Source organism: Laccaria bicolor, genomic scaffold, assembly GCF_000143565.1.
Source record: "Laccaria bicolor S238N-H82 LACBIscaffold_18 genomic scaffold, whole genome shotgun sequence".
Taxonomy (NCBI): Eukaryota; Fungi; Basidiomycota; class Agaricomycetes; order Agaricales; family Hydnangiaceae; genus Laccaria; species Laccaria bicolor.
The window spans coordinates 805,618-829,131 of record NW_001889889.1 but is presented as its reverse complement, the minus strand read 5'-3'; the positions used below and the strand labels follow the sequence as shown (position 1 = coordinate 829,131).

Sequence of the window (23,514 nt, the reverse complement as noted above, 5' to 3'; positions counted from 1 at the left end):
AGTGATTGAGAGGAGTGTGTGTGGTGGAGAGTGAGGGGGGAGAGAGTGAGGGGGAGAGAGTGGTGGGGATTGATGAAGGGAGGGGGGACAATGGAGGGAGAGGGAGCAATGGGAGGGGAGCAATGGAGGGAGAGGGAGCAATGGAGGGAGGGGGGAGCAATGGGAGGGGGGAGGGAGGGGGAGCTCACCTAGGCTCGTCCTTGCCCGTGTCCGTTCACGTTGGTGGGCGGTCGTCGTCATTTCGTGGGCGTCCGTTTTCGTTGGTGGGTGCTCGTTGTCGTTCGTGGGCACTCGCGTTAGGGATGGTGCTGGCTCTTGTGGGCGGTCGTCGTCTTCGTCTGCTGGGCGTTCGTTTTCGTTCGCGTGCAGTCGTCTCGTGGGCGTTCGTGGGCGCTGCGGCTCGTTTGGGTGGGTGTACGTCGTTCATAGGTGGGCGGGCTCGTCTGTTGTCGTGTCATGGGCGTTTGGGGTCCTTTGGGGTCGTTTGTGGGCGGTGGGGGTTGTGCAGGGCGGTGTGCGTCGTTCATGGGTGGGCGGCCTCGTTGGTTGTCGTGTCGTGGGCGTTCGCTGTCGTGTCTGGGCGCTCGTGGGCAGTGGGGGTCGTGTGGGGCGGTGTGCGTCGTTTGTGGGTGGGCGGGCTCGTCGGTTGTCGTGTCCGTTCGTCGTTTGGTTGCCACGTTGCTGACCGCGACGTGGCACCTGGTTTGTTGTTGTCAAAAGGTGGACTGGGAGGGGTTACCCAGTCCACTTACCTGGGCTGGAGTCGAGGCGGAACGTCCATTGACGTTCCGCGTCGTCGTCGTCGTCGCCTCCCATCCGCGTGACGGGGCGTTGCCACGTCGTGTGGCCCTTGTAACGGCGGGGTGGTTGTTGACGACGTTGCGTGTCGTCGTGCATCGTCAGCGTGGTGGTCGTCGTCAGCGTGGTGGTCGTCGTCGTCGTCGTCGACGTCGATGTCGTGGGCTGTCGTGGCTTGAGACGGTGGGGTGGATGGTGATGGTGGTGGTGGAAGGAAGAAACGACGTGGAATTGGCAACGCGTCGTGTCACGTTTGAGACGCCACGTGACAAAGGCAGTATATATATACCTTTACTTTACCTTATGATAATGCCTTCGTGGCTCAGTTGGTTTGAGCACTGCTAATATTGACGAGGTTGACTGTTCAATTCCTGTTGATGTAAAATTTCTATTTTTACTTAAATATAGTAAGGACACTATAAATACTGTATTCTAATGGTATAATGGTCATCCATGGAATCCATGTGGACTGCTCCATGGAATCCAAGGTGGATATGCCTGCATTCCATGTGGAATCCATATGGAGTGGTGTTGGAGTCCATATGGAATTAATCATTCCATGACCATTCCATGGTCATTCCATATGGAATCCATGGGGTCTATGGAATAAGAAAATGGCTGGGTCCTCAGCCAACATGGATTCCATGGATTCCATATGGAATTATCCATGGATTCCATGGATTCCACATGGATTCCATACGGAATAACCTGGGGAAGGTAAAGACCTCATTATATGGGGGATGGCAAAGTATTGTAACCCCAAGTTCACCAAGATGGACATGGAGAACGCAAGACGAGTTATATGGCGCACAAGCCTCCCTAGGACATGGGATGAAATGCTCCTAAGGTCAATTGTAATCCCAGAGCATCGTGTTCTCTGACATTGCAAGTACACAGCAGGGGGGCTATGTAACATACTATGGATGTTCACTCACTTAGCTCCCTCATCCCTTCTAGTTTACGTGACGCTTTCTACTTGCAACCTACCTATTATCTTTGTCATACTTTCTCATGTTGTACTTAGTTGACACGCTTCAACAGCTGATCAATATCATCTTTTTTACCACCATCTACCTATCCTTCAGGATACGAGAACTCTGTACTAACAGACCTCTACTCCTGTTCTAGGTGATTAGGGCTGATTGGAGAGTTTGGACACCTCAGAAAGGTTGACTTGATGAGGGTGAACAGTTATTGATTCTATGGTTGATGTAGGCATCAATACATGTTCTTGACTGACCACCCCAGTACAGTGATTGACTCCTTCCCTAGTGGGTCATCACACCTCAGCTCATCAGACTTGCAGGTTGCATGATGGTAAATGCAGTTGAACCCTCACACCATGAGGCACAAGTGGGAACCAGTATTTATGATAAAACAATGGCAATGCCAATGGTTATTTCAAATGAACTGTCACAAAGTTTATGAGAGGCATTTTATTAGGCTGTCCTACCTATTTCATTCACATAATTGTCAGAGCTTTTCATAAACTATAGGGAAGTTATGAGATATATTTCATAGGTCTTCCTACTGATTTCATTGTCAATTTCATATCCTTTCCATAGTGATTTCATTACCTTTTATTAAAACCCAAGGCTCTTTCATTATTAGTCTCTGGGGTCTTTCATTATGAACCTCACTGCTATTCCATTGCCACTTCAACAAAATTTCATTGCCATTTCAATAGAATTTCATTGGCAATTTCATTCAGATATCCAGTACTTTCATTGCACTTTCATTGAATATTTCATTGGGATGTCCAGGCTATTTCATTGCTATTTCAATAGAATTTCATTGGCAATTTCATTAGATATCCAGTGCTTTCATTATGGTGTCTAGACTATTTCATTATTCTCCCCCTGATTATTTCATTTCTGTATCAATGGAATCTCATTGGCTATTTCATTGGGTTGTCTGGGGTATTTCTTTTCATTGCCCTGGGTATTTCATTGCATTGTCCACTTTTTTAGACTACAAAAGTTTGTAGTATCTGCTTTTTTAGACTGCAAAAGTTTGTAGTGTCCACTTATTGAGACTACAATAGTTTGTAGTCTGCTGTTCTGATATGTAGATTGTAGTGTCCTTAACTATCTTAGGTTTATGGGGATATGGTTGAAGGAGATGACTAGATGTATGTATGGTCATTGCTACATCATTGGTTTTGACACCTTGCCCAAGTTGTCTTTTACATCAGTAGAAGCTGTCCTTTCTTTTTATATCAGCAACCACCATCCCATATCTGACTTCAGTTCCTTTTGTAGTCTAAAAAAGCAGACGCTACAACTTTGAAGTCATCTCACTCCTCTAACCATATCCCCATAAACCTAAGATAGTTAAGGACACTACAATCTACATGTTAGAAAAGTGGACTACAAACTTTTGTGGTCTAAAAAAGCAGACACTATAAACTTTTCTAGTAGATGGCCTGGACAAATTGTAGTCTGTCAATGAAATTTGCAATCGCTGTCCAACTTTTATAGTCTATCAGTAAACTTTGTAGTATATGTCCAATTTTTGTAGTTTTTTGTAGTAGTGTGTTTGTATACTTTGTAGTCTATCAGTGATCTTTGTAGTCTATTACTGTCAATATCCCTTTTAGGGCATGTAATTTCTCTTTTTGGTCATTTTTCCCATCATACAATAATTGTAGTCTCTTCTCTGACCTTTCTGAATGTGTTAAAATCATGTTATTTGGTGTTGTTTTTATAGAGAAAAAGGCAAAAACAACAACAACAACAAAAAGCCAGGGGTGAGACAAGTATTTTGTTTCATATCTCTACAATGGGGCAGGGACACACTCCAACTAATTGATGATGAGGACAAGCCAAATTCTGCTGGGTGTCCAGGTCAACATCTAATTCTTTGCTACTTTGGTTTCATTGTCCATAAGTTCAGACTCCAAAAGTCTTGCTCTCGAGATGAATAGCCACATCTTTGCCTGTGCCGCAAGATTATTTGGCACACTCTTACTGCTAGATTGCCAGTTCTACAACAGTCCTTTCGCTACAATTATCTATTGCACAAAACACCAACTCAGGCATTGAGTGTATGGTGTTTTGCATGTGAGATTGGAATCCAAATCTCATGAAAACTTGTTTGTTCTTGTGGTCTGTGGCTGATGGGAGTCAACATTTAACCAAAGTTCAAAGTTCAATGCTGTGACATCAAGGAAGGCAATGTCACACATCACAAGAATGAACAAGTTTTTATGAGATTTGCATTCCAATCTCACATGCAAAACACTGTACTATGTTTGTTCATGATATTGAAACTTGTTGGGATATTGAAACTGCAGATTATCTTGACCTCCACTTGCCTTAGAATCTTGAAATTTTCACAGAATATGTATTTATGCATGATATTCATTCTCTCAAAATTTCAGAGAGACATTCAAAGATTTGTGTTCTGGAGACACTACTTTGTGTTTTTCATTACAATTAGGCAAACAAAAGTATGGAATGTTCTCTCAGATCCCTCTGGATCAGTTGGACTGTTAATTCTAAAACTTTCCAGTAACATTTAAATGATATGTAATAGTTTAAATTTAAATTTCTAGAGTGATAGATGAAGTCCCATTGGGAGGAAGGGCAAAATACCAGATGTTGCTTGCAAAAGCATGATATTTGCCTGCCAAACTGTCATCACCTCTCAGCCAGAAGCATGGTGACTTAGCATGACAACAGTTTCAATATCCTGATATTTTTGAACCCTGAGCACCAGAATGCCTCCAACAGCAAACACAACATATCTACAGTAGAAAAATGTAGATATTCATGTAGAAAACAAAAAAGTACAATGAATTGTCAAAAAGTCCAAAGGAGTTGACAAAGTGGTGAGCCAAAAATCATGCAACACTGAAAAAGTTTCAATATCATGAACATAGTAAATGAAAAAAAAAACTGAATGGTAGCTGTGTTACCAATTACACCAGCTCATTGTTGTAGGTAGGAATCATTGGTTGATCTGGTGGCCATTTGAAATGGGTGGGTTGATCCATAAAAAGACTGTATTACGACGAACCTGGGACTCGAACCCAGAAATCTCCAGCTTGGTGTCAAGTGTAAACACCGGAAACTGGCGCGTTAACCATTACGCCAGTCCGCCTGTCGCAGACATTTATTTATAAGTGATTATCCATACGATCTTGCTTTATATTGAGTTCGAATAGGTGACGAGGCATAAAAAAACAAACACTCGTTGAGCTTTGACAGTTGAATGCTGGACGTTGAATGTCGGACTTTGGTGACGCCGACAGCCGTCAGCACCCGTCTTGCGTATCACACAACCTCGGCATTTCGAAGGGTCATGGTGAGGACGGAACGACCTTCTGCCCTGCCAGACTTTGCGTAAGGACTGAAAAAGGTAGCTGAACGCTTTCGTCTGGCCTGATATAAGCGACACCAGCAGCGGAAACACGACGGAAGGCAATAAGCCAAGAATTTGAATGGTCGGTCTTCATTGGGCTTTCTCCAATTCATATTCAACCCATTATCTCATTCCTTGATCTGCCAGCATGGACGAAACATTCTAATTCACATCTACTGATGAAGATGATGATTTTACAAGGCTACAGCAACGAACACGGCGTCTAGTGAAGAGACTCCTTGGCGAGCTGTGCTGCGTATGGGTTACGGGGGTCGGTACGCCATTCGGGTGCTAAACGTGATAGGAGGGAAGGGAGGAAAGAGGAGGGTGAGCAGGGAAGGAGAGGTGGCATGAACGACGTGGACGTACACCTGATACCGGAATCCTGAGCCTTTCCAACAAGATAGGCGGTAATCGAGCCCGCAATCAGGAATGGCCACAAGGGCTTGACGATCTATAAACCAAGTAAGCTGGGTCAGAAAGTAGTGGTTGGTGTTGGGTCAAAAGAAAAAAACGTGCAGGTGTAGGCCATTTACGCAACCCGAGGAATGCCATTGTATCTAGCTTATTATCTGCTCAAATCAGACTTGTGCTCGTCGAAAGTCAAGAGGGAACGTACGAGGGAAATTGGTTCGTCGGTGGTGGTTGTGGAGGTCGGGCGAGACCGTTTGGGTTGATGAGCTGGAGGGAAAGGGTGGGAATTACGACCAAATTGGGTAACCTGCCCTTCGTCATTCGACACGTTGCGCAAGGCTCTTGGTCAACGACCAGCTACTCGTCTTACTTGGCTCTTCAGGCTTGGAGGGCTCTGACACCTGGGTTTTCTGTCTCTGCGCCGTAACTACTCAGGCGCGATCGCAAAAGACGTTGCAGAAGAACCTCATCGCACCACCTTTGCCTTGGAACTAATAGGCCCACTTGAGCCCAATTGTCGGTTCTCAAATTCCTTGCCTACTAACGGGACTCTGGGAATTCAGAAGTTTCTACGCATCCTTCTATAATTGCTCCTCTACTGCGCATTTCAACGAAGAATCCATCGCCAAGTTCGCCTTGCTCAACAGTCAACGGTCAATGGCTCAAAATCTTGCAACATTAGCAGCCAGTACGTCTACAGGGGTGGCCAGTGCCAGTGCAGCACCAGCTGTAAGCGCCTCCTTCCTCCTATATCCACGGTTGACACTATTCAGTGGTTACTGCCGTTGCTGGAATTCGCCTGCCTCAACTCTATTCATTTCAATGGTGTTACGGACAGAATAAACAGCATGCTAATATCAACCTTTTCTCTCTCTAGTGGCGCCAATTCTCCTTCTTCGATGTCGTTCCCGTGAAGGACGTACACGATCTCGACAGCCCTCCCTACATCTTCAAAGTACGTGCTTCCTCGAGCCTCCGGATAACAACGCTCAACAATTCACATCACAGGCAGCCACAGAAATATCCACAGTCGCTTCGTCAGGGTTAGGTGTGCTCGTCGCAGACATTCACGGGAGCATACACCTCCTCAACAGGGACTTTGAATCGACAAATAGCTGGGTAGCTCATGTCAGTGGAAGAGTAACACATATGGTGGAACGACAAGGCGTTCTAGTGACTCTTGGTGTACGTCCCATCTCACTCAGTCTACATATAAATTCACTTCGTCTGACGGCCTATGCTTAGGAAGAAGATAACGTCAAATCACCACTCCTCAAGATCTGGGATATGCAGAACACAGACAAGAAAACGGGTTCTCCCCACCTCCTCCGCTCAACAAAAGTTCAGCTGAGCAATCGTCCTCACCCCGTAAGCCTTCTCTCTCCCCCTCATCTCATACACCGCAGCAACTGACCGGACTAGGTAACAACCATAGCCCTCTCCGCCTCCCTCTCCCACCTCGCCATCGGCCTCGGAGACGGCACCGTCCTCCTCTACCGCCACCTCGACCAATCCCTCGCATCATCCACATCCCTCACCTCCCTCCCCAAACCACGCACAGTGCACGAATCGCCCACAGAACCTATAACAGGGCTTGGGTTCAGAGAACCCACGGAAGATATCGTAAACGCGTATTTGTTCGTGGTTACCACGAATAGGGTGTTATCGTACCAGGCTTCGGGGAGGGGGAGCGGGGGGAGCGCGACGGTTGTGGATGAAGTTGGGTCTGGGCTTGGATGTGCGACTATGGATTGGAGGAAGAGGGATATTGTGGTTGCGAGGGATGAGGCGATTTATATTTGTGGGATTGATGGGAGGGGGGCTTGTTATGCTTATGAAGGTCAGTTCTCTCTTTGCTTCCCATCGCCTTTCCTCTTATATTATGGCAGGCCACAAATCATCCGTGCACACGCACCAGAACTACCTCGTCATCGTATCGCCGCCTTTCTTCCCCACTGCTACGGCGGCCTCTGCGACGGTAAGGAACTTTGTTGCAAGATCTGCAAACCCAGGCGAGACGGACATTACGAAAGTCAATGTATTCGATCTGGAGAACAAGCTTGTGGCGTACAGTGGTACGTTCAAGCAGGGTGTGAAGGAGGTTATATCGCAGTGGGGCGAGATATATGTGTTGGCTACTGATGGCACTGTGAGTTTTCTTCCCGTGTTTTCTTTCTGTTGAAGAAGGCTGATTGATTTGTCTAGTTGACGTGTCTGGAAGAAAAATCAACAGCGGATAAACTCGACATGCTTTACCGAAAGTCTCTATACCTCCTAGCACTAAACATGGCCAAGACGCAGAATTTGGACGTGGCGAGTGTTTCTGATATACACAAACAGTATGGGGATCATCTGTATGGGAAGGGAGACTATGACGGGGCAATGCAGCAGTTCGTTCAGACGATTGGGCACTTACAGCCCAGTTACGTTATTCGCAAGGTCCGTTCCTCTTTCTACCTATCAACTTTTCTTATAGCTAACTTTTCTGATAACCAGTTCCTCGACGCACAAAGGATTCACAACCTCGTAACCTATCTGCAAGAACTCCACTCCCTAGGCCTCGCAAACTCAGACCACACCACCCTCCTCCTAAACACATACACCAAACTCAAGGACGTATCTCGACTAGACACGTTTATCAAGACTGAGTCTAGGCGGGGAGACGACTCGGATGAGCTCCCGTTTGATTTGGAGACGGCTATTAGGGTGTGTAGGCAGGCAGGGTACTTTGAGCACGCTGGGTACCTTGCGAAGAAGTATCAGAGGCATGAGGATTACTTGAGGATACAGATTGAGGATGCGGGGAATTATAAGGATGCTTTGGTTTATTTGAGGAAGTTGGGATCTGAGGCGGTTAGTGTCTTTTTTCTTTCATTCTTTTTGTTGACTTTGTTGATGATGGTACGGACTGTAGGCGGAAAGTAATCTGGCACGATATGGACGCGCGATGCTTAATAGTCTTCCGGAGGAAACGACTCAGCTGCTTATTGACCTGTGCACGAGTACAGGTCCACTCATCTCCGAACCAGAGGAGATCACGCCAAAGTCCCCTGCGGCAGCAGCTGCACCCTCCGGTCCATCCTACCTCTCCTACCTCGCCTTGAACCGGAATTCAGTAGTCGCACCGACAAATATAGAAACAGCCACTGTCACGCCCCCTTCTCCGTCTATCAAAACCGTCAAACCCGATTCTACGTCAAGAAGAGGGTCAGTACTTGGAGGCGTCTCCATCTCAGGAACCATAACCCCTCCTCCAACCACAACCGACAACATCCCCCCCTCAAAATCCAACACCCCCTTTGCTCCACCACCCAAATCTCCCTCTCCCACACCGCACCACCGCCTCTCACCCAAACTCTACTTTCCACACTTTGTAGACAACGTCGACCAATTTCTTGTCTTCCTCGAAACGGTGGCTGTTAGACGATGGAACCAATCTGTGGATCCTACGCCGCCTACTCCTGGGATGGTGGGTGTGTTGGGGGGTGTTGAGCCGCCTGATGCGAGTGATGAGGTGGGTGTTGAGATGGATAGAAGGGATCAGGTTGCTGTTTGGAATACGCTTTTGGAGCTGTATTTGACGTTGCCTTTGCCAGGAGGTGCGAGGAAGGAGGTGGAAGGGGAGAAGGGAGCAAAGTTTGACGAAAAAGCGATGAGGGAAAAGGCGATGCGTGTGCTGAGGAGTGGGAAGATCCCTTATGAGCCGATGCACGCTCTTATCCTGTGTTCCACGCATTCGTTCACGGATGGGCTTGTGCTGTTGTATGAGAAGATGGGGATGTATGAGGATGTGTTGAGGTTTTGGATGGACAAGCATAATCAAGCGTCATCCCCTGGAGCTTCTGCGAAAGTGGTGGAACATCTCATGCATTATGGGAACCAGCATCCGCATTTGTATCCGTTGGTATTGAGGTTCTTGACGTCTACACCGGAGTTGTTGAGGGAGCATCAGGAGGATGTGAGGGGGATATTGGAGTATATTGATCAGGAGGAGATGATGTCGCCGTTGAGTGTCGTGCAGGTTCTCAGTAGGAATGGGGTGGCGAGTGTGGGTCTTGTGAAGGAGTGGTTGGTTGGGAGGATTAAGGAGGCTAGAGGGATTATTCAGAGTGTGAGTGTTTTTTTTTCTGGTTTGGGTTTTGTGCTGATGATGATGGGACGTTGTAGGATCAAGAACTGATAACTTCGTATCGGACGGAGACGACGACGAAGTTGAAGCAGGTCGAGGCGCTCTCTGATCCTGACAACGCGCACGTTTTCCACGTTACGCGGTGTTCGGCGTGTCATGCCCAACTTGACCTGCCTAGTGTGCATTTCATGTGTGATCACAGCTATCACCAGCGGTGCGTCCTTCCTTTTCTACGACCCACTCACGCTAAATAAACAACGCGGTTGTGATTTATAGATGCATAGCGGAACATGAAACGGAGTGCCCGAACTGTGCGCAGGAACATGGGGTTATTCGGGAGATAAGGAGGAACAATGAGAGGCTTGCGGACCAGCATGATGTGTTTTTGTCGGAGGTTAAGGAGGGTGGGTTCGAGGCTGTTGCGGGGGCTTTTGGGAGGGGATTGATGAATATGGGGAGGGTGGAGGAGGTTGTGTAGATTAGGTGCTTCAGTGTTCTTTTTTCGAGACAGGACTCCAGTCTCTGAACGGAGAGTTACCTATTTTAAAGACGACACAGCCACTGCTTTCTTCTTTATCTTCCGTAACGATCTTGAGTTTACAAATAAATGTCATTGCACCAGAAATTTCGAAGATGCAAGGTACATTACGTCCAAAGGTGCCTTTAAAGAATTCAATTGACCCTTTTTCTTCAGTACTTCAAGAGCGACGGAACTCCAATCGATATCGGATGTCCACGTCGTGCCAGCCTCTGCAAGTTTGCGCATCCATCTGACCCCGACTGGGATAGACTCAAAGTCCCAGATTCGGCCGGGTGGAAGGAGGAACAGCGTAGCTCGTCTTTTTACCGCGACCGGGACAGAGGGAGACGAAGGTCCCCATCCCCACCACCCTCACATCGTGCACGGGAACGGGAAAGGGAAAGGGAACGGGGACGACGGGATAGCGTTGCGTCGACGAGTCATAGCGATACTCGATCTCTCTCTCACGATAGACGAGGCACCACCACCACGATGAATGTCGATCGACACCTCTTTCTGGAATCCGAGCAAGATATAAAGCCAATCATATCAAAATCGGGTTCTGTCATGGATTCTCATTCTGCAATACAAAGACCTGTGTTAAGGCCCATTGTGACGACGGCTCCCGCCAACCCTGAGCATCCTTCTTCTTCAAGTACTACTGCGGTGCACTCTGCGACTTACGTCCCAAACACCCCTTCCTCGTCCAATATCCCAACTGCTATGCCCCCGCCGGACGACGCACCTGTTCCACCGCCACCACCACTCCCTGTTCTTCCAGAGTTGACCACGATGGTAGAATCACCAGAGCCTTTAGACGCTGAATCTCAAGCGAAAGTCGACGTTTGGGAGACCAGAATAAAGTGAGCCTTCTTCCTCTTCTTCATGGCTCGCCACTCAACCAACAACACAAAAAAGACGTCTAGTAGACTCGGCCCTAGCCCAAGAATCCGTCCTCCAAGCCGACGAAAACCTCTCACAAGCACTCTCAATAACCCAATCAACCTACTTCCCCTCCCTCGCCCCCGACGTCCAACTCCGCGCGCAAGCCGAGATCACGGACCTCCAATCTCGCAGGGACGACCTGCAAAAAGCCGTCGATGCCTCGATCGAAAAGTTGGTAGGGAGTGATTGTTGGCCTCCTTTAGATCGTCATGACGATAAAGACAAAGACAAAGAGGAGAGGGATAAAGCGGGGTACGATGAAGTGAAGAAATACGTTGAGGAGTTGAAGAGCATTACAGCGGAGATGAGTAGAGTGTTGGGTGACATGTCCGGGTTGGGGTTGAAGCCTCCCCCCATGACGGTCCTACACGATGCGGAACGCGACCAGCGGGAGTTTGGGTTTGGTTTTGGTGGTGTGCCTATGGATGTCGATGACGCGCCGCCGCCCCCTATTCGTGTTGGTGTGCCGAACCATGAAGAGTTGGAGTATGTGCTTGATCGCGTTGTGGATCTTGAAGAGACGCTTTCGAATATCCGGAATGACCTTGATGCGCGGTATGATGAGTTTGAAGAGAGGATGGAGGAGTTTCGTGGTGCTGTTGAGGAGGCGGTGGAAGGTGTTGGTGGTGGTGAGGAGGAAGAGGAGAAAGACGAACCTGCTGCTCAGGAGAATCCCAATGCGGAGGACGGTGAAGTCGACGGTAACGATACTAGGACGACCACGAAGCGGATCCGAGCGGACCTTGACAAGCTTATTGAGGATAATGATATTGCGGGGAAGGATATTGGCGAATTGTCGGGGTATATTACTGAGCAGATCCAGCAGGAGAGTGCGTTGACTGTGCAGCTTGCGCAGGCGAAGGTGGATGGTGAGAGGAGTTTGGAGAGGTTTGAGGTGGTGAGTTGTTTTGAGGTTTTCTTTCGTTTCAACGGGACGTTTTGAGTTTCTCTTCAACGACCATTTTGGAGTTTCTCTCAAACGACCGTTTGGAGTTTTTCTCCAACGACCGCTCTGATCTTCTTTTCAATGACTGTTTGAAGTTTCTCTTCAACGACCGTTTTCCTTTTGTTTCCACTCATTCAGAGTTTGGTACTGATTTTTCAATTCGATATATCCACCAGTTCCAAAGACAATTCACCACATACACACAAGCCCGCGAAAAAGACACACAAACCCTACGCGTACTAGAAGCAGCCATGAAAGCATACACAAACTCAACCACCGTTCCCCCATCTCCACCTCTATCTCCTACCCCCACCTCCTTATCCTTACCCTCTTCCTCTTCCTCCCTCTTCTCCACCTCATCCCCGTCGTTAACATCAGAATACCTCGTTCAAGCACTGCAAGACCCACTAACAGACGTCCTACGCGCAACGGTCAAGCCTTTGATACAAGAGTTTAGGGATAGCGTCGAGGTGCTGCTTAAAGACCAGAATGCGGAGATGTATGGGACGATTTGGGAGAGGATGAAGGGGGCGTTGATTTTGCTTAGGACGATTTCTGATAAGTTGGAGGTTACGGGGCAGCAGCAGGGGGTTGCAATTGTTGGACAGGGATTGGGGCAGGGATTGGGACAGGGACAGGGACAGGGGATGGTGGGTGTTGTGTAACAAACAGTAGGAAGGTCGTTTTTGTTTTTGTTTTTGAGGGGCTTCTAATACCAGCTTGTTACACTCGTTCAGTTGTTAGATAATATGTTGTACATAGTACTGTCCATAGACTTCTTATTTTACGACGGAGGCAAGCATGTTGTGATTCCAACGCGTTGATACCGTTCTTCGTTTAGAAACTGCAATTCAGGATTTCTCCTGGATACTCAGTGGAAATGATCGAACAAAGTTCACAGTGATTGTCGAGGCATTTGATCTCAGAGTGGCAAGTCAGTTGTTGCGGTACAACCGTTCAGTTCAACCCAGAATCACTGTTCGATATATGGTTGGTCATTTCAAGGACTCTACGTATGACATATTTCTACTTGTCGTTCAGCCTGAAGGAATTGTCATTAGTGACGAAGTTGAGAAGGGAGATAATAGAAAGAACGGACCACGTAGCAACCACGTAGCCACCTTGGATTTAGTTGGCATAGGCGCAGTGTCGTGTGTCATGGAGGTATTAGCGCCACGCACCCACACCCCCTTGTATGTTTGCAGTTCTTGACCTTCACTTGGTCGTGGCAACTGAAGAGGCCCACGCCAGTGCAACCGCAATTCGCCCATAGATGACAAGGATCTGGCATGGGGTGGTGCCAGATGGTGCACCCAGAGACATCATATCTGGTCAACCAAGCACGGCGAACATGGCTGGAATCGAGGTCTTCACGATCGTAAAAGTTATGAGCAGGAGCTCCGATGATGGCGAAGGGGAGGATGAACATGGCAGCGAAGAGGTCAGCAGTGAGCTTGACTTGGACCATGATCCGAATATCGTGTGGGGATAACTAATAGCCTGAGAGAGAGAGAAAAGTTGGAGAATTGTGTTGCTTGGTATATCTAGTGACCAGCACTAGATATGAATGTTCAGCGCAGCACCTCAGGCCTGACGCTTCTGACTCCTGAGTGACAGAAGGCCTCAGAGGCCAATTCTTTGGCTGGTAGGAATTGGCCTCTGGGGGTCATTCCCCAAGAGGTGTCAGATCGGTGGATCTTGGACGTGTGATCTTGCCACGCGAGCTTGACAACGGTGATTTCCGATGGTCGGCATGTCAGCGGCAGGAGGAATGGGATCAATGGGATCATCAAGGGATCACAAGCAGCTGCTCGGCTGCTCCAGCTGAAGTGTAGGCGACAATATTGTATATTAGATGTAATTGAGACCAATTACTGGTAAGAATGATAGGCAAGTTAGGTATTGACAACGGTGTGTTAGTAGAGAATGGTATCAATGAAAAACATCATTGTTATAGGACATTTGAGTTGAAGAAGAGCGTCTTTTATGACGCAGTGATAGTGAGAAAGGTAACGGAGATGTGTTTACAGAGATACAACAGGAAGAAAGAAACGTACCAGCGAAGTCCACTCTACATGGTTTACCACTTTGATGTTTAAGAAAAGATTTGAAAGTATTATTATGCCCGAGTTTGATATATTTGTTACATCTGGGGCAAAGAACTTGACGAGTATTGAAGCTTAGAAGCGTTGCCTTGCTCGAGTAGGGGTAAGTTTTCCTTGTCGAAAAAGGCGATCAAATTATGGGGGATGTTTGAAGGATTGATATGAACATTTGTAGGTAAAGGTAAATGGGGTGATACAATATATACAGTATTGATGTGCCATGGCTGAGAGGATATGTCAATGAGGGCCTGTCTCAAGGAGCGACGCGTGCTAGGTGTTGCAAAGAATGTGTAAAGGGAGTGATTGATTGTGTGATTCCTGCCTTACCCTCATGCCGAGTCATGCCGTCCTTCCTTATTTGGGGGGGGGTCCCCTACCCTCCCCCCACGTCCGAGATCGGCAGATCTGACGCCTCTTGTCATTCCCGCTCTATCACTATGCGTCAAATCCAAATTGATGCAGTGATCGCTTCCTTTGATGTCTAAAAATAGTCTGATCATCAAAGTGACAGACCGCAAGCGGCGCGACAAGCGGCCGCGGCGCTCGTCGCCTGTTTCCCAGCTCCAGTAGCTATGCCTCCTGCTCGATTTGTAGGCTTTCATTTGGAAAACTTCAGTATCTTTGCCAATAATAAATACATACCTGCAATGGAACAAAATCTTGAGGTTTAATAGTGATGGTTTATTCACGATTCCAATACTATACCCCCCTTCTTAGTTAATCTCTAAAATCAAAAACATTGGTTGCCAGTATTCTAGGGTTTCATGAGAATTTTATAACAGGTCATAGGGAGAGGCCACGCCTTGGCAACGGGTGCACCTCCTGCAAGAACACCTTGCACGTGCGTTACATGTCCAGAATTTTCTCATATAATTTAAACCTCCCATCATGGGTAGACCTTGGACCCACACCTACTTCATTCCCTTCCTTGCATACCTGTTATTTTTTCAATTCAATATATGAAGTTAACAGGAAAACAACAAGAATGATGGCCGCTGACAGTCGTCTGTTAAAAAAAGAGAGGTATTTCATTTGTTTTCAGTGCTTTGCCATCACCGTCGACAGGATATCACCAAAATTTTATCTGTAAAAATAGGGTGACACCTTGAAGCATGTTAAATATAAGAGTAATCATCCCAAATGTGGTGCGAAGTTGCAGACGCGAGGCTTTGTTGAGTAACAATGTCTTCATGCAATCACAAACCACATGGGCAGGAACAGGAATTTGTTTGTAAAATAAAAGTCAAGTTGTGCTATATGGCTATGAAACCCTATGACGATGTCCTTTGTATTCGAAAACGATTTCTCAGATTGGAATCAGATGATGAGCTCAAAGATTCTTATGTTTCATTACTATACTCCTATTCCAATTGTCTTCAGCTAACCAGCCCAGATGGGGGTTGTTTTTGGGCAGGAAGCTGTTATCTGCAAGGGAACTTGAACTTTGAAGGTTCAAGGGTAGTCTCTTGAAGCCAGCATCAGTAGAAAGAATTTTGTTGTCCTGCTACAAAAGGTGCAGTGAAATTCTCTTATTCACAGGTTATTTAGCCCAGTTTCATTGGGAAAAATGTGAAGGCTGGTCCTTGATTAGCTGAAAGTGTAAAGAATTGATCTATGGTGTTATTTCTGAGGTGGTGCAGGGGAGTGAGCCTCAACTTACATTTTTGTGGAGTAAAGGTCAGACCACATCAGAGGTTGGCAAACAATATCGCCTTAAGAACCGTAAACACAGTTCTGGCCTACGAAAGCTGCACATTTGTGAATTTCATCCCAGGTGCAATTCAACTTGACCCAGACCTTAATTATACTGCACATGAGCAAAATGCCATGAGTATCTGTGAGTGCCAAGGTTGTCTGTTTTCCATCCTGAAGTTTCCACTGTGTACTCTCCATGAATCTTGTCCTAATTTTTGTTGAATTGAACAGACACATGCCGATGTATTCTGGAGAGTTTTTCGGTGACATTCACTTATAATTTACTCTACGTACAAGTACAGTTTGGCCAAGTATGAAACCTGATCCAAGTCGTATGATACATTCCTCAATGAGTGTGTTGTGACATACAAAACATTTCAACATATATACTTTGACACCGGGAATGAAGTGCCAACATTCAAGAGAGCCTGTGGTCGGAATTACACCCAGTGAGCCCCACAAGAACCCAGTCACTATGCAATGAAGGGAGCAAAGTGTGTGCGTCAATCTTGTGTGATGCTGACGTTTGTGTGAGAACATTGTGACAGAGAGACAGATGGATGGATGTGTCGTTCGATGTCAAGTCTTGCATTGATTGACCTGTGATCAGTAGTAGGGTGGCCGATGACTGCTCGACAAAGAGAAACAGGTGATGAAAAGTGGGGGCACGGATTTCTTGCATGTCAGCTTCTTGAGTGTTTTAGACACAGTATCATGAGCAAGGGGTAGCAAGACTGACCTCTCCAATTGACTAAGTATAGGATGACCAATGTGTGTTGACCCTATCCAGACAGACAGTGGTCGCCCACAAGAATGGGTGATATCGGCACAGGCCTACCCAGAGTTGTTACAGCCCAGTTCACGATACCCATTGCACCGCCTCACAAGTCTTCACTGTCATTTCAAATGCCTCAGAGCAACACACATCATGTGAAACCGGGCGGTTGTTCTTGACTTCTTGACGAAGGCGTAGATGAGAGACGGTTGCGGAGAAGAGACGAGGTATGTGTGATAATGCACGTGGCGTGGATACGGATATCGTAGCCGCACCTTCGTGATCCAGTGACCCAGGACGAGGGACACAGTCACCCAGCGCAGGGCTCTGATATCCTGGAGGGGAGGTGTGAGGCTGCCTAGCCGTAAACGATATGAGTGACCCGCTCCACATCTAAGTTTAAGGTGGAAGTTGCAAGTGGTTTATTTGGCTACTGTAACACATTATAACAAGATACAAAATATATGTAAATACGGTGGTCCCATGTCACGCAAGATAAGGAAGGTAACTACCACGTTATCACAAAGCCCCCCCGTGAAATTGGAGCATCGTCCATGATGAGAGAGTCCTCTTACCGACGGCGTCGCCGACGTTTCCGCTCTTCGCGTTCCTCATCGCGCTTTCGGTACCCTTGAATCTTCTGACCGCTACGCCGCCCCCTCTTCGTTCGCTTGTAATCTTCTTCCCCGTCATCTCCCTGATCGGTAGGATCTTCATCCATGGGTGCTTGATGATAAGACGAACTTCCTGAGGCTGTTGCTGGATGTAGCGATTCAGTACTGAAGTCAGCTAGCGCAGCTGAGCCAAGGTAGGGAGAGTGGTCAACCACCATGGGGTCCGCGGTTTCGAGACGATCAGCGAGCGTCAGCCAACCTGGAGCAGTCAACCTCGCAGCTAGTGCAGCTGGGGGGGCTGGATCAGTCAACCTTGCTGATAGCTGGTCTGTCATTCGAGACATGAGGGTTGGTCGTGCGGGAGTTGGAGGCGGGGAATCGGACCGTAGCTCGACCATAGCTGATATTCTTGAAGCTAGCGACGCAGTAGACGAGCCTCTCGAAGTATCCAACGAAGACGGCGGCACGTTCAAGGTAGGCAATGCTGCGGCTACTGGCCAAGGCAGCAGGGCACTTGGAGTTGGTCCGGTAGGTGCCATTGGATAAGGCAGCACAGTCGTATTTCCTTGCAGAAGGACGGGGCTAAAGGTATTACCGGAGGGGGACCACATAAAAGCAACATTCGCGCCGAAAGGCAGCGGGGCGTTGTGTGGTAGTCCAGCAAAAGCTGGCATGCCTGGAAGTACTGGCAGAGGGGGAATGTGGATCATTGCATCAGCATTGGAGTTCCGGAGGGTTAAAGGACTAGCGTTCTCCTGCTCCCTTGAAGGTCGCGTAGCTAGCTCCCCAGGAGGTCGATATGATCGAGGTCCAGGCGACCTGGAACGACGATATGGAGAACGAGCACGACGACGAGGCGATGGGGATCGTTGATACCTTCTACGATAGGTGGAATGGGAAGGGGATTGTCGCCGAGGGAGGGGTGAAAGCCTTCTGTTAACTCTGTAGCGTTCCATCGAAGGAGATCGACGACGATTGTCATGCGTTTGCCGACGTTCCCCACTGCTCCATCTTCGAGAAGAAGAGCTCACTGCCGGAGCCACCGATTGGAGCGAGGATGGACCTTGACTTCCATTGTTGGAGAGAGTGTCCGGCCATCTATGGGAAGCACGGGTGAGAGCTCCCACGTAGTCTTCATAATCAGCGTAGGCGACTCGTAATTCTATCCCATTCTCTTGCCTATGATGCATATGAGTCCTCATTTGGCGAGCTTGCTCCATGGATTCCATCTCGAACCAAAAACTTTGATTTCAGTCGGTGCTAACTCGGAATATTTGCCTGACTGTCAAGCGAAGGCGTGTCGTGATTGACATTATCATGTCCTGGATAACGGGAAACTCTTCCGATGTGGGTATTCCATAAAGCATGAAAGAAGAGGCAAACTCTAAGGGATCCGCTGGAGTGACGGCTTCCGTATTGATTTCTGAATCCACCATAAAGGAGAGAGGAGGGATCTGTAGACCCATAACATCGTGGTTATGCTCGTCGTCTCCCCACGAAATCTCATCATCCTCCTGCATATGATTCGTCTTAGGGAGAGATAGGTTTGGATCAATGGAAGCAGGCTCGGTGGTGGCTTCCCCCACTCCTGAAGTCGCTCCTATGGCAGCGGGCTGTATCTCGATAGCTTGCACAGTGGGTTCAATCCCCGTGATTTGAGCAGCGGGCGTGGTAGTCACGCTCACAGATGATACATCAGCGTTGATTATCACGTTCAACACCGGAGGGGCTTGATCACCCTCGTCTGGATAGTAATCGTTGTCGCTGTCGCTGTCATCATTGGGCGGGGGATTGGGCTGAGAGGGTTTCCTCAAGGGCGGCAATTCTTCCGGTCTTGGGACAGGCGCTTTTCTGCCGACATCCGTTGGTTGGGGCTCCATGGTTTGATAAATCCAGCGAGGTTGCACAAATTGCTTTTTGTTAATGCCCTTGTAGACTCCTTTCGGGCAGGGCTGGCCAAAAATGCTCGGGTCAGACACGCAACCTTCTGGTATCTTAGGTGGTCGAAGGAAGAATAGATGCCAGCGTTTCTCTCGATCATACATGGAATGCGTCCGGTGGACAGGAGCATTCTTCGCACCGACTTCCTTGAAGGATCCTTTGGGGTCGTAATTCTCCACAAACTTAATCCATCTTTTGCGTTCATGAGCAGGAGCGTTAGCTCGACTTGCGGCTGCTTTCTTGACTGGGGGAGGCTTGATCCACGGTACTCGATCACTTGCGATAGAGATGGTCTCCAAGGGAGGGGGTCCATAGTCAACCACAGACTTATCTGCAGACTTCGTATCAGGAGATCTGGATTCATCTCGCCTATTGACTACAGCTTGTGGCCATACCCACCCTGGGTCATGGATCATAGCGGTGTCCGATAGGGACAAATCTCCTCGAGATATAGCCATTGAATCATAGTCGTTTATGGTCCAGTGGATGGATGATGTGCTAGTCCCTGCAGCAAAGTCTATCACGGTCTCTCGTGCAGCGAGTAGAACGCGCTCAAGAGACGTGACTTCCCTTACTACAAAACACGGGATGCCTTCCTTTAGATACCATCGCGCTTGTCGTTCTTCTGCTCCATTTAACCACACACCCAGGTAGCAGTCGTCGGCCATCGCGACTTCAGCATCAGCGTCCGGCATCCAGAACGGGGTAGCTTGTAGTCTGGAGACGTAATCTACGAAGGTGCGCTTATCCTTCAACCCTCGCTGGGCTTCAGCGATCCAATCGACGGCGAGCGGAAATCATCTGATTTGCCTTAACGAGTCGATGTCTTCTGAAGTGGGAATGGCCGGTCGGATGGCGGCGCTCCACAACGCTCTGTGAGAGGGTTCCAGGAAGTGATGTTTGACGTATTCCTTGTGCAAGACTTCCATTCTCCAGCCGACTTCCTGATTCTGTAGAATGAGCTTGTCGATGTAACTGTTGTGAATACGTCCCGTATCGAAGGCAGGGGCAGCATCACTCTTCCAACAATTAGTCGCCACTTCATACTCGGGGTATTTGCGCGGATTTCCCGCCGCGGGTCCCATGATTAAGGCTCTCCACTCTTTGCCTGGGAGCCAAAGCTGAGCATTCCTCGTGGGGTCAAAGGGCCCCATGTGGCCATCATAGCGTCGATGTTGTTCCTCGAAGAAACGGACTCGAAGGTTTAGATTTGCAGGTCGGATACCAGGACAGAAGGTGTTTTGCAGGGAATTGGGTGATGTTATCTCCCACATACGACCTTGGTTGGCGACGTATCTCCGGTAAACAGATGCAGGCAAATCATATGTCGGAGGAGGAGGAAGGTGAGGGATCTGATCGTAACCAGCGAAACTTGGATTCCGTCGAGGAAAGTAGCGTCTTGTGTCATTACCATCCGCTCCTTTGACGTGGCCCAGTCGTCCAGCCATGAATAGCGGACTTGTGGGTAATCGCGCTCGAAAGCAGCGGGACACCATGTTCGAAGTTCTGTTGAAGTTAAATGAAAAGAGAATTGAAGTTGATGTATACATGGAATAATCGGAGTTTCGGAGTTTAAATAGTTCTGTACAGTATTACTAACGATCCTTGAGCGAGTCAGGGTTCAATATATATATAGCGCAGGGATAGCTTGAAGTAATCATATAGTTAAGCCTTTGGAATCCAGATAGCTTCTCTTGAGTTGAGCAGAGTTTCGTAAGTCATATTCCGAGACCCAGGAGTCATCAGCGGGCCCATAGCCCTTCCATCTGACTAGGAACATCCGGCGGTTTGCTTTCTTCTTGCCTACAAAGCGATGTCCCAGGATAGATTCCACTTTGTACTCCTCAGTTGGTCATAAGTCTCACATTGAAGGCAATTCCGTATGTTCTCCGAATCGATCCGGTGAGAGTTCGTATTTCTTCAAATGCTGTAAGTTGAACACGGGGTGCATCGAATAAGTGTCCGGTAGGCGTAACTGATAAACCATGGGATTGATTCTTTCGACCACTTCTAGTGTTTGAAAGTCCGGTTCGGTCCGGTTTTTTGATGCCCAGGGGCGTTAACCGTAACCGTAACCGGTCTGCCTTTTCCCCAGAAGTCAAAAGACCAGACCGGACCGCAAAAAGACCGCAGACCGCGGTTTTTTGCGGTCTATAGACCGGTTTCGGTCTGCATCAATTTTAACCGGTTTATGACCGGTCTTTAGGCTAATATTTTAAAATTATGAATCGGTAAATTTATTAACATCTCTAATAGCTTCAAAACGAGCCCAAGAACGTTAAATTCCGTTGGGAATTAGTGCTTCTATAAAATAAGTCTGGTACATCTATTATTCCCAAAAGTAATTTACATTTTAATTCATATCTCTCTCGTTTTTTTACCAAATCGTACGTTCTTGGGTGCGTTTTAAAGGGTATTTAAGGGGCTACAAAAGACCGGTCCAAACCGGTCAAGACCGGTTCACGTTAACCGGTTTTTTTGCGGTCTTTACATTTCAAAAATAAAAGACCGTAACCGCAGGTCCGGTCTTTTGCGGTCTTGGTCCGGTCTGGTTACGGTCTTTTTCCAGTCACGAGACTGGACTTCCAAACACTAACCACTTCGAAGGGCCCAATCATCCGCTGTATGAGTTTCTTGCCGGTCCCTTCAACGTCTACCAATTCAAGGGAATGTGGATTAACCAGAGCGTAGTCTCCAACCTTCAGTTCTTGAACTGGTCGCCTTTTCTTATCATAGGCTTTCGCTTGTCGGTCTTGAGCTAAGGCAATAGCGTCCTTAGCGAAGTTGCGATGAATTTCCAAAGCCTCAACGAAGTCCTCGGCAGATTGACTGGGAAGGAAGGGGCGGCGAGCAGGGTCGATTTCTGGTATTATCGCGCTTACTGAAGTTCTCAGGTTATATCCCATGAGCAGGAAATTAGGAGTGTATTTAGTAGATGAATGCACACTGCTGTTGTACGAATAGGCTAGGACACTAAGCCAGTTCGACCAACTCTCCTTGTCAGAGGAGATGAAAGCGCGAAGCATTTGTTCAATGGTTGCATTAAGAATTTCGGTTTGACCGTCTGTCTGCGGATGGTGCGCAGATGAAAGTGCCATGACGCTCCCGTAATTGGAGACCACTGATCTCCAGAAGATGGTGGCCCAACGTTTATCTTGATCTGAGATTATGACTTCAGGCAAACTGTAGACATTGACGACCCTTTCGACGAACAGCTGAGGTCTTATCAGTGCCCCCCTAATTCCTGCAGGAATCCGGTCATTCCTGCGGATTCCGGTGGATTCCGGAGGAATGAAATTTAGCAGGGAGGCCTGCTATTTTCATCATTCCGGTGCCTTACCATTCCGGCGGAATTTGGGCATTCCGGAATTGACACCGGAATGATCCGCGGAATGCACAGGAACGGAATGCAACGGAATCCGGTCCTTTGTTTGTTTGTTTTACCTCTGTTACCAAACAAAGGCAACGTTACCAAACAAAGGCAACGCTACCAAACAAACTCAATACCATTCCCTTCCCCCACCACCAACCATCCTCTTTCCCACCCCCACGACAGCCACGATAAACCGACAACGGCACGCCGACCCACGACGACGACGACGACGACGACTCCACAACGGCAACGACCACCCAGCAACGAACGGCAACGACCACCGTCGGTGACGTGGCAGCCAAACGGACAACGACAACACCACCATCCACGAAAACGGACGACGACGACGACACCACCATCCACGAGCACCCACCACCATCCACGAGCGCCCACCACGACAACCACGCAAACGCCGCAACGCCACGTCACAGAACGACGACAACGCGACGAACCCACCACCATCCACGAGCGCCCACGACGACGATGCCACATCACAAGCCGACGACGACGCGACGACGACAACACGACGACGCGACGACGACAACGCGACGACGACGACGCGTCGACAACCACGCGACGACGAAAACACGTCGACGACGACAACGCGATGACGACAGCACGACGATAACCACGCGACGACCCAGGATGACGACGACGATGGACGACGAGGCCCAGCAGTACCCCCTTCCCCTTCATTAGTCCCCACCACTCTCTCCCCCTCCATCCCCTCCCCAGAGCCTGCCCCACACATTGCCTGTCCCTCCTCCCTTCCTTCCTTTCCTCTGCTGATCACACCCCCACACCACTCTCTGTCCCTTCCTTCCTCACCCCTTCCTTCCTTCCTCCCCCCTTCCTTCCTTCCTCACCCCTTCCTTCCTTCCTCCCCCCTTCCAT

At 48.3% G+C, this 23,514-nt stretch overlaps 8 protein-coding genes across 8 annotated transcripts; 2 read left to right on the top strand and 6 right to left on the bottom strand.

The window, feature by feature from the left end:
• Positions 1–523: 523 nt before the first annotated feature.
• Positions 524–897, bottom strand: LACBIDRAFT_328880 (uncharacterized protein; the record flags this gene model as incomplete). Its single annotated transcript, XM_001882819.1, has 2 exons — positions 524–699; positions 753–897. 2 exons carry the CDS (start codon positions 895–897, stop codon positions 524–526), a joined length of 321 nt encoding a protein of 106 aa, XP_001882854.1.
• A 4,382-nt stretch (positions 898–5,279) lies between these two features.
• On the bottom strand, positions 5,280–5,814 carry LACBIDRAFT_294671 (uncharacterized protein). Its single transcript, XM_001882818.1, has 4 exons — positions 5,783–5,814; positions 5,683–5,735; positions 5,533–5,617; positions 5,280–5,454 (listed from the first exon to the last, which is right to left on the bottom strand). Exons 2-4 carry the CDS (start codon positions 5,716–5,718, stop codon positions 5,387–5,389), a joined length of 189 nt encoding a protein of 62 aa, XP_001882853.1. The 5' UTR covers positions 5,719–5,735; positions 5,783–5,814; the 3' UTR covers positions 5,280–5,386.
• Positions 5,815–6,454: 640 nt separating this feature from the next.
• On the top strand, positions 6,455–10,184 carry LACBIDRAFT_251110 (uncharacterized protein; the record flags this gene model as incomplete). The annotated part of the gene is made up of 13 exons (XM_001882942.1): positions 6,455–6,620; positions 6,641–6,762; positions 6,823–6,945; positions 7,000–7,417; positions 7,467–7,726; positions 7,783–8,016; positions 8,074–8,430; positions 8,492–8,692; positions 8,721–8,725; positions 8,782–9,190; positions 9,242–9,688; positions 9,745–9,920; positions 9,983–10,184. Coding segments are annotated over 13 exons (3,120 nt in total), but the record flags the coding sequence as incomplete, so codon positions are not given.
• A 129-nt stretch (positions 10,185–10,313) lies between these two features.
• LACBIDRAFT_300203 (uncharacterized protein) lies at positions 10,314–12,782 on the top strand (the record flags this gene model as incomplete). The annotated part of the gene is made up of 4 exons (XM_001882941.1): positions 10,314–10,346; positions 10,401–11,089; positions 11,145–12,069; positions 12,294–12,782. The coding sequence occupies 4 exons, from the start codon at positions 10,314–10,316 to the stop codon at positions 12,780–12,782; spliced, it is 2,136 nt and encodes a 711-aa protein (XP_001882976.1).
• Positions 12,783–13,273: 491 nt separating this feature from the next.
• LACBIDRAFT_300202 (uncharacterized protein) lies at positions 13,274–13,585 on the bottom strand (the record flags this gene model as incomplete). The annotated part of the gene is made up of 1 exon (XM_001882817.1): positions 13,274–13,585. The coding sequence occupies one exon, from the start codon at positions 13,583–13,585 to the stop codon at positions 13,274–13,276; it is 312 nt and encodes a 103-aa protein (XP_001882852.1).
• A 103-nt stretch (positions 13,586–13,688) lies between these two features.
• Positions 13,689–13,907, bottom strand: LACBIDRAFT_300201 (uncharacterized protein; the record flags this gene model as incomplete). The annotated part of the gene is made up of 1 exon (XM_001882816.1): positions 13,689–13,907. The coding sequence occupies one exon, from the start codon at positions 13,905–13,907 to the stop codon at positions 13,689–13,691; it is 219 nt and encodes a 72-aa protein (XP_001882851.1).
• Positions 13,908–17,263: 3,356 nt separating this feature from the next.
• Positions 17,264–20,695, bottom strand: LACBIDRAFT_328877 (uncharacterized protein; the record flags this gene model as incomplete). Its single annotated transcript, XM_001882815.1, has 3 exons — positions 17,264–18,485; positions 18,618–19,964; positions 20,064–20,695. The coding sequence occupies 3 exons, from the start codon at positions 20,693–20,695 to the stop codon at positions 17,264–17,266; spliced, it is 3,201 nt and encodes a 1,066-aa protein (XP_001882850.1).
• Positions 20,696–20,904: 209 nt separating this feature from the next.
• LACBIDRAFT_300200 (uncharacterized protein) lies at positions 20,905–21,234 on the bottom strand (the record flags this gene model as incomplete). Its single annotated transcript, XM_001882814.1, has 2 exons — positions 20,905–21,090; positions 21,190–21,234. The coding sequence occupies 2 exons, from the start codon at positions 21,232–21,234 to the stop codon at positions 20,905–20,907; spliced, it is 231 nt and encodes a 76-aa protein (XP_001882849.1).
• Between the last annotated feature and the right edge of the window lie 2,280 nt (positions 21,235–23,514).

Coding starts and splice junctions, on each gene's coding strand:
- LACBIDRAFT_294671 (XM_001882818.1), bottom strand. CDS start 5,718: ATGGCATTCCTCGGGTTGCGTAAATGGCCTACACCT. Junction 5,618..5,682: donor TGCGTAAATGGCCTACACCT/GCACGTTTTTTT, acceptor CTTGGTTTATAG/ATCGTCAAGCCCTTGTGGCC. Junction 5,455..5,532: donor TCAGGATTCCGGTATCAGGT/GTACGTCCACGT, acceptor TATCACGTTTAG/CACCCGAATGGCGTACCGAC.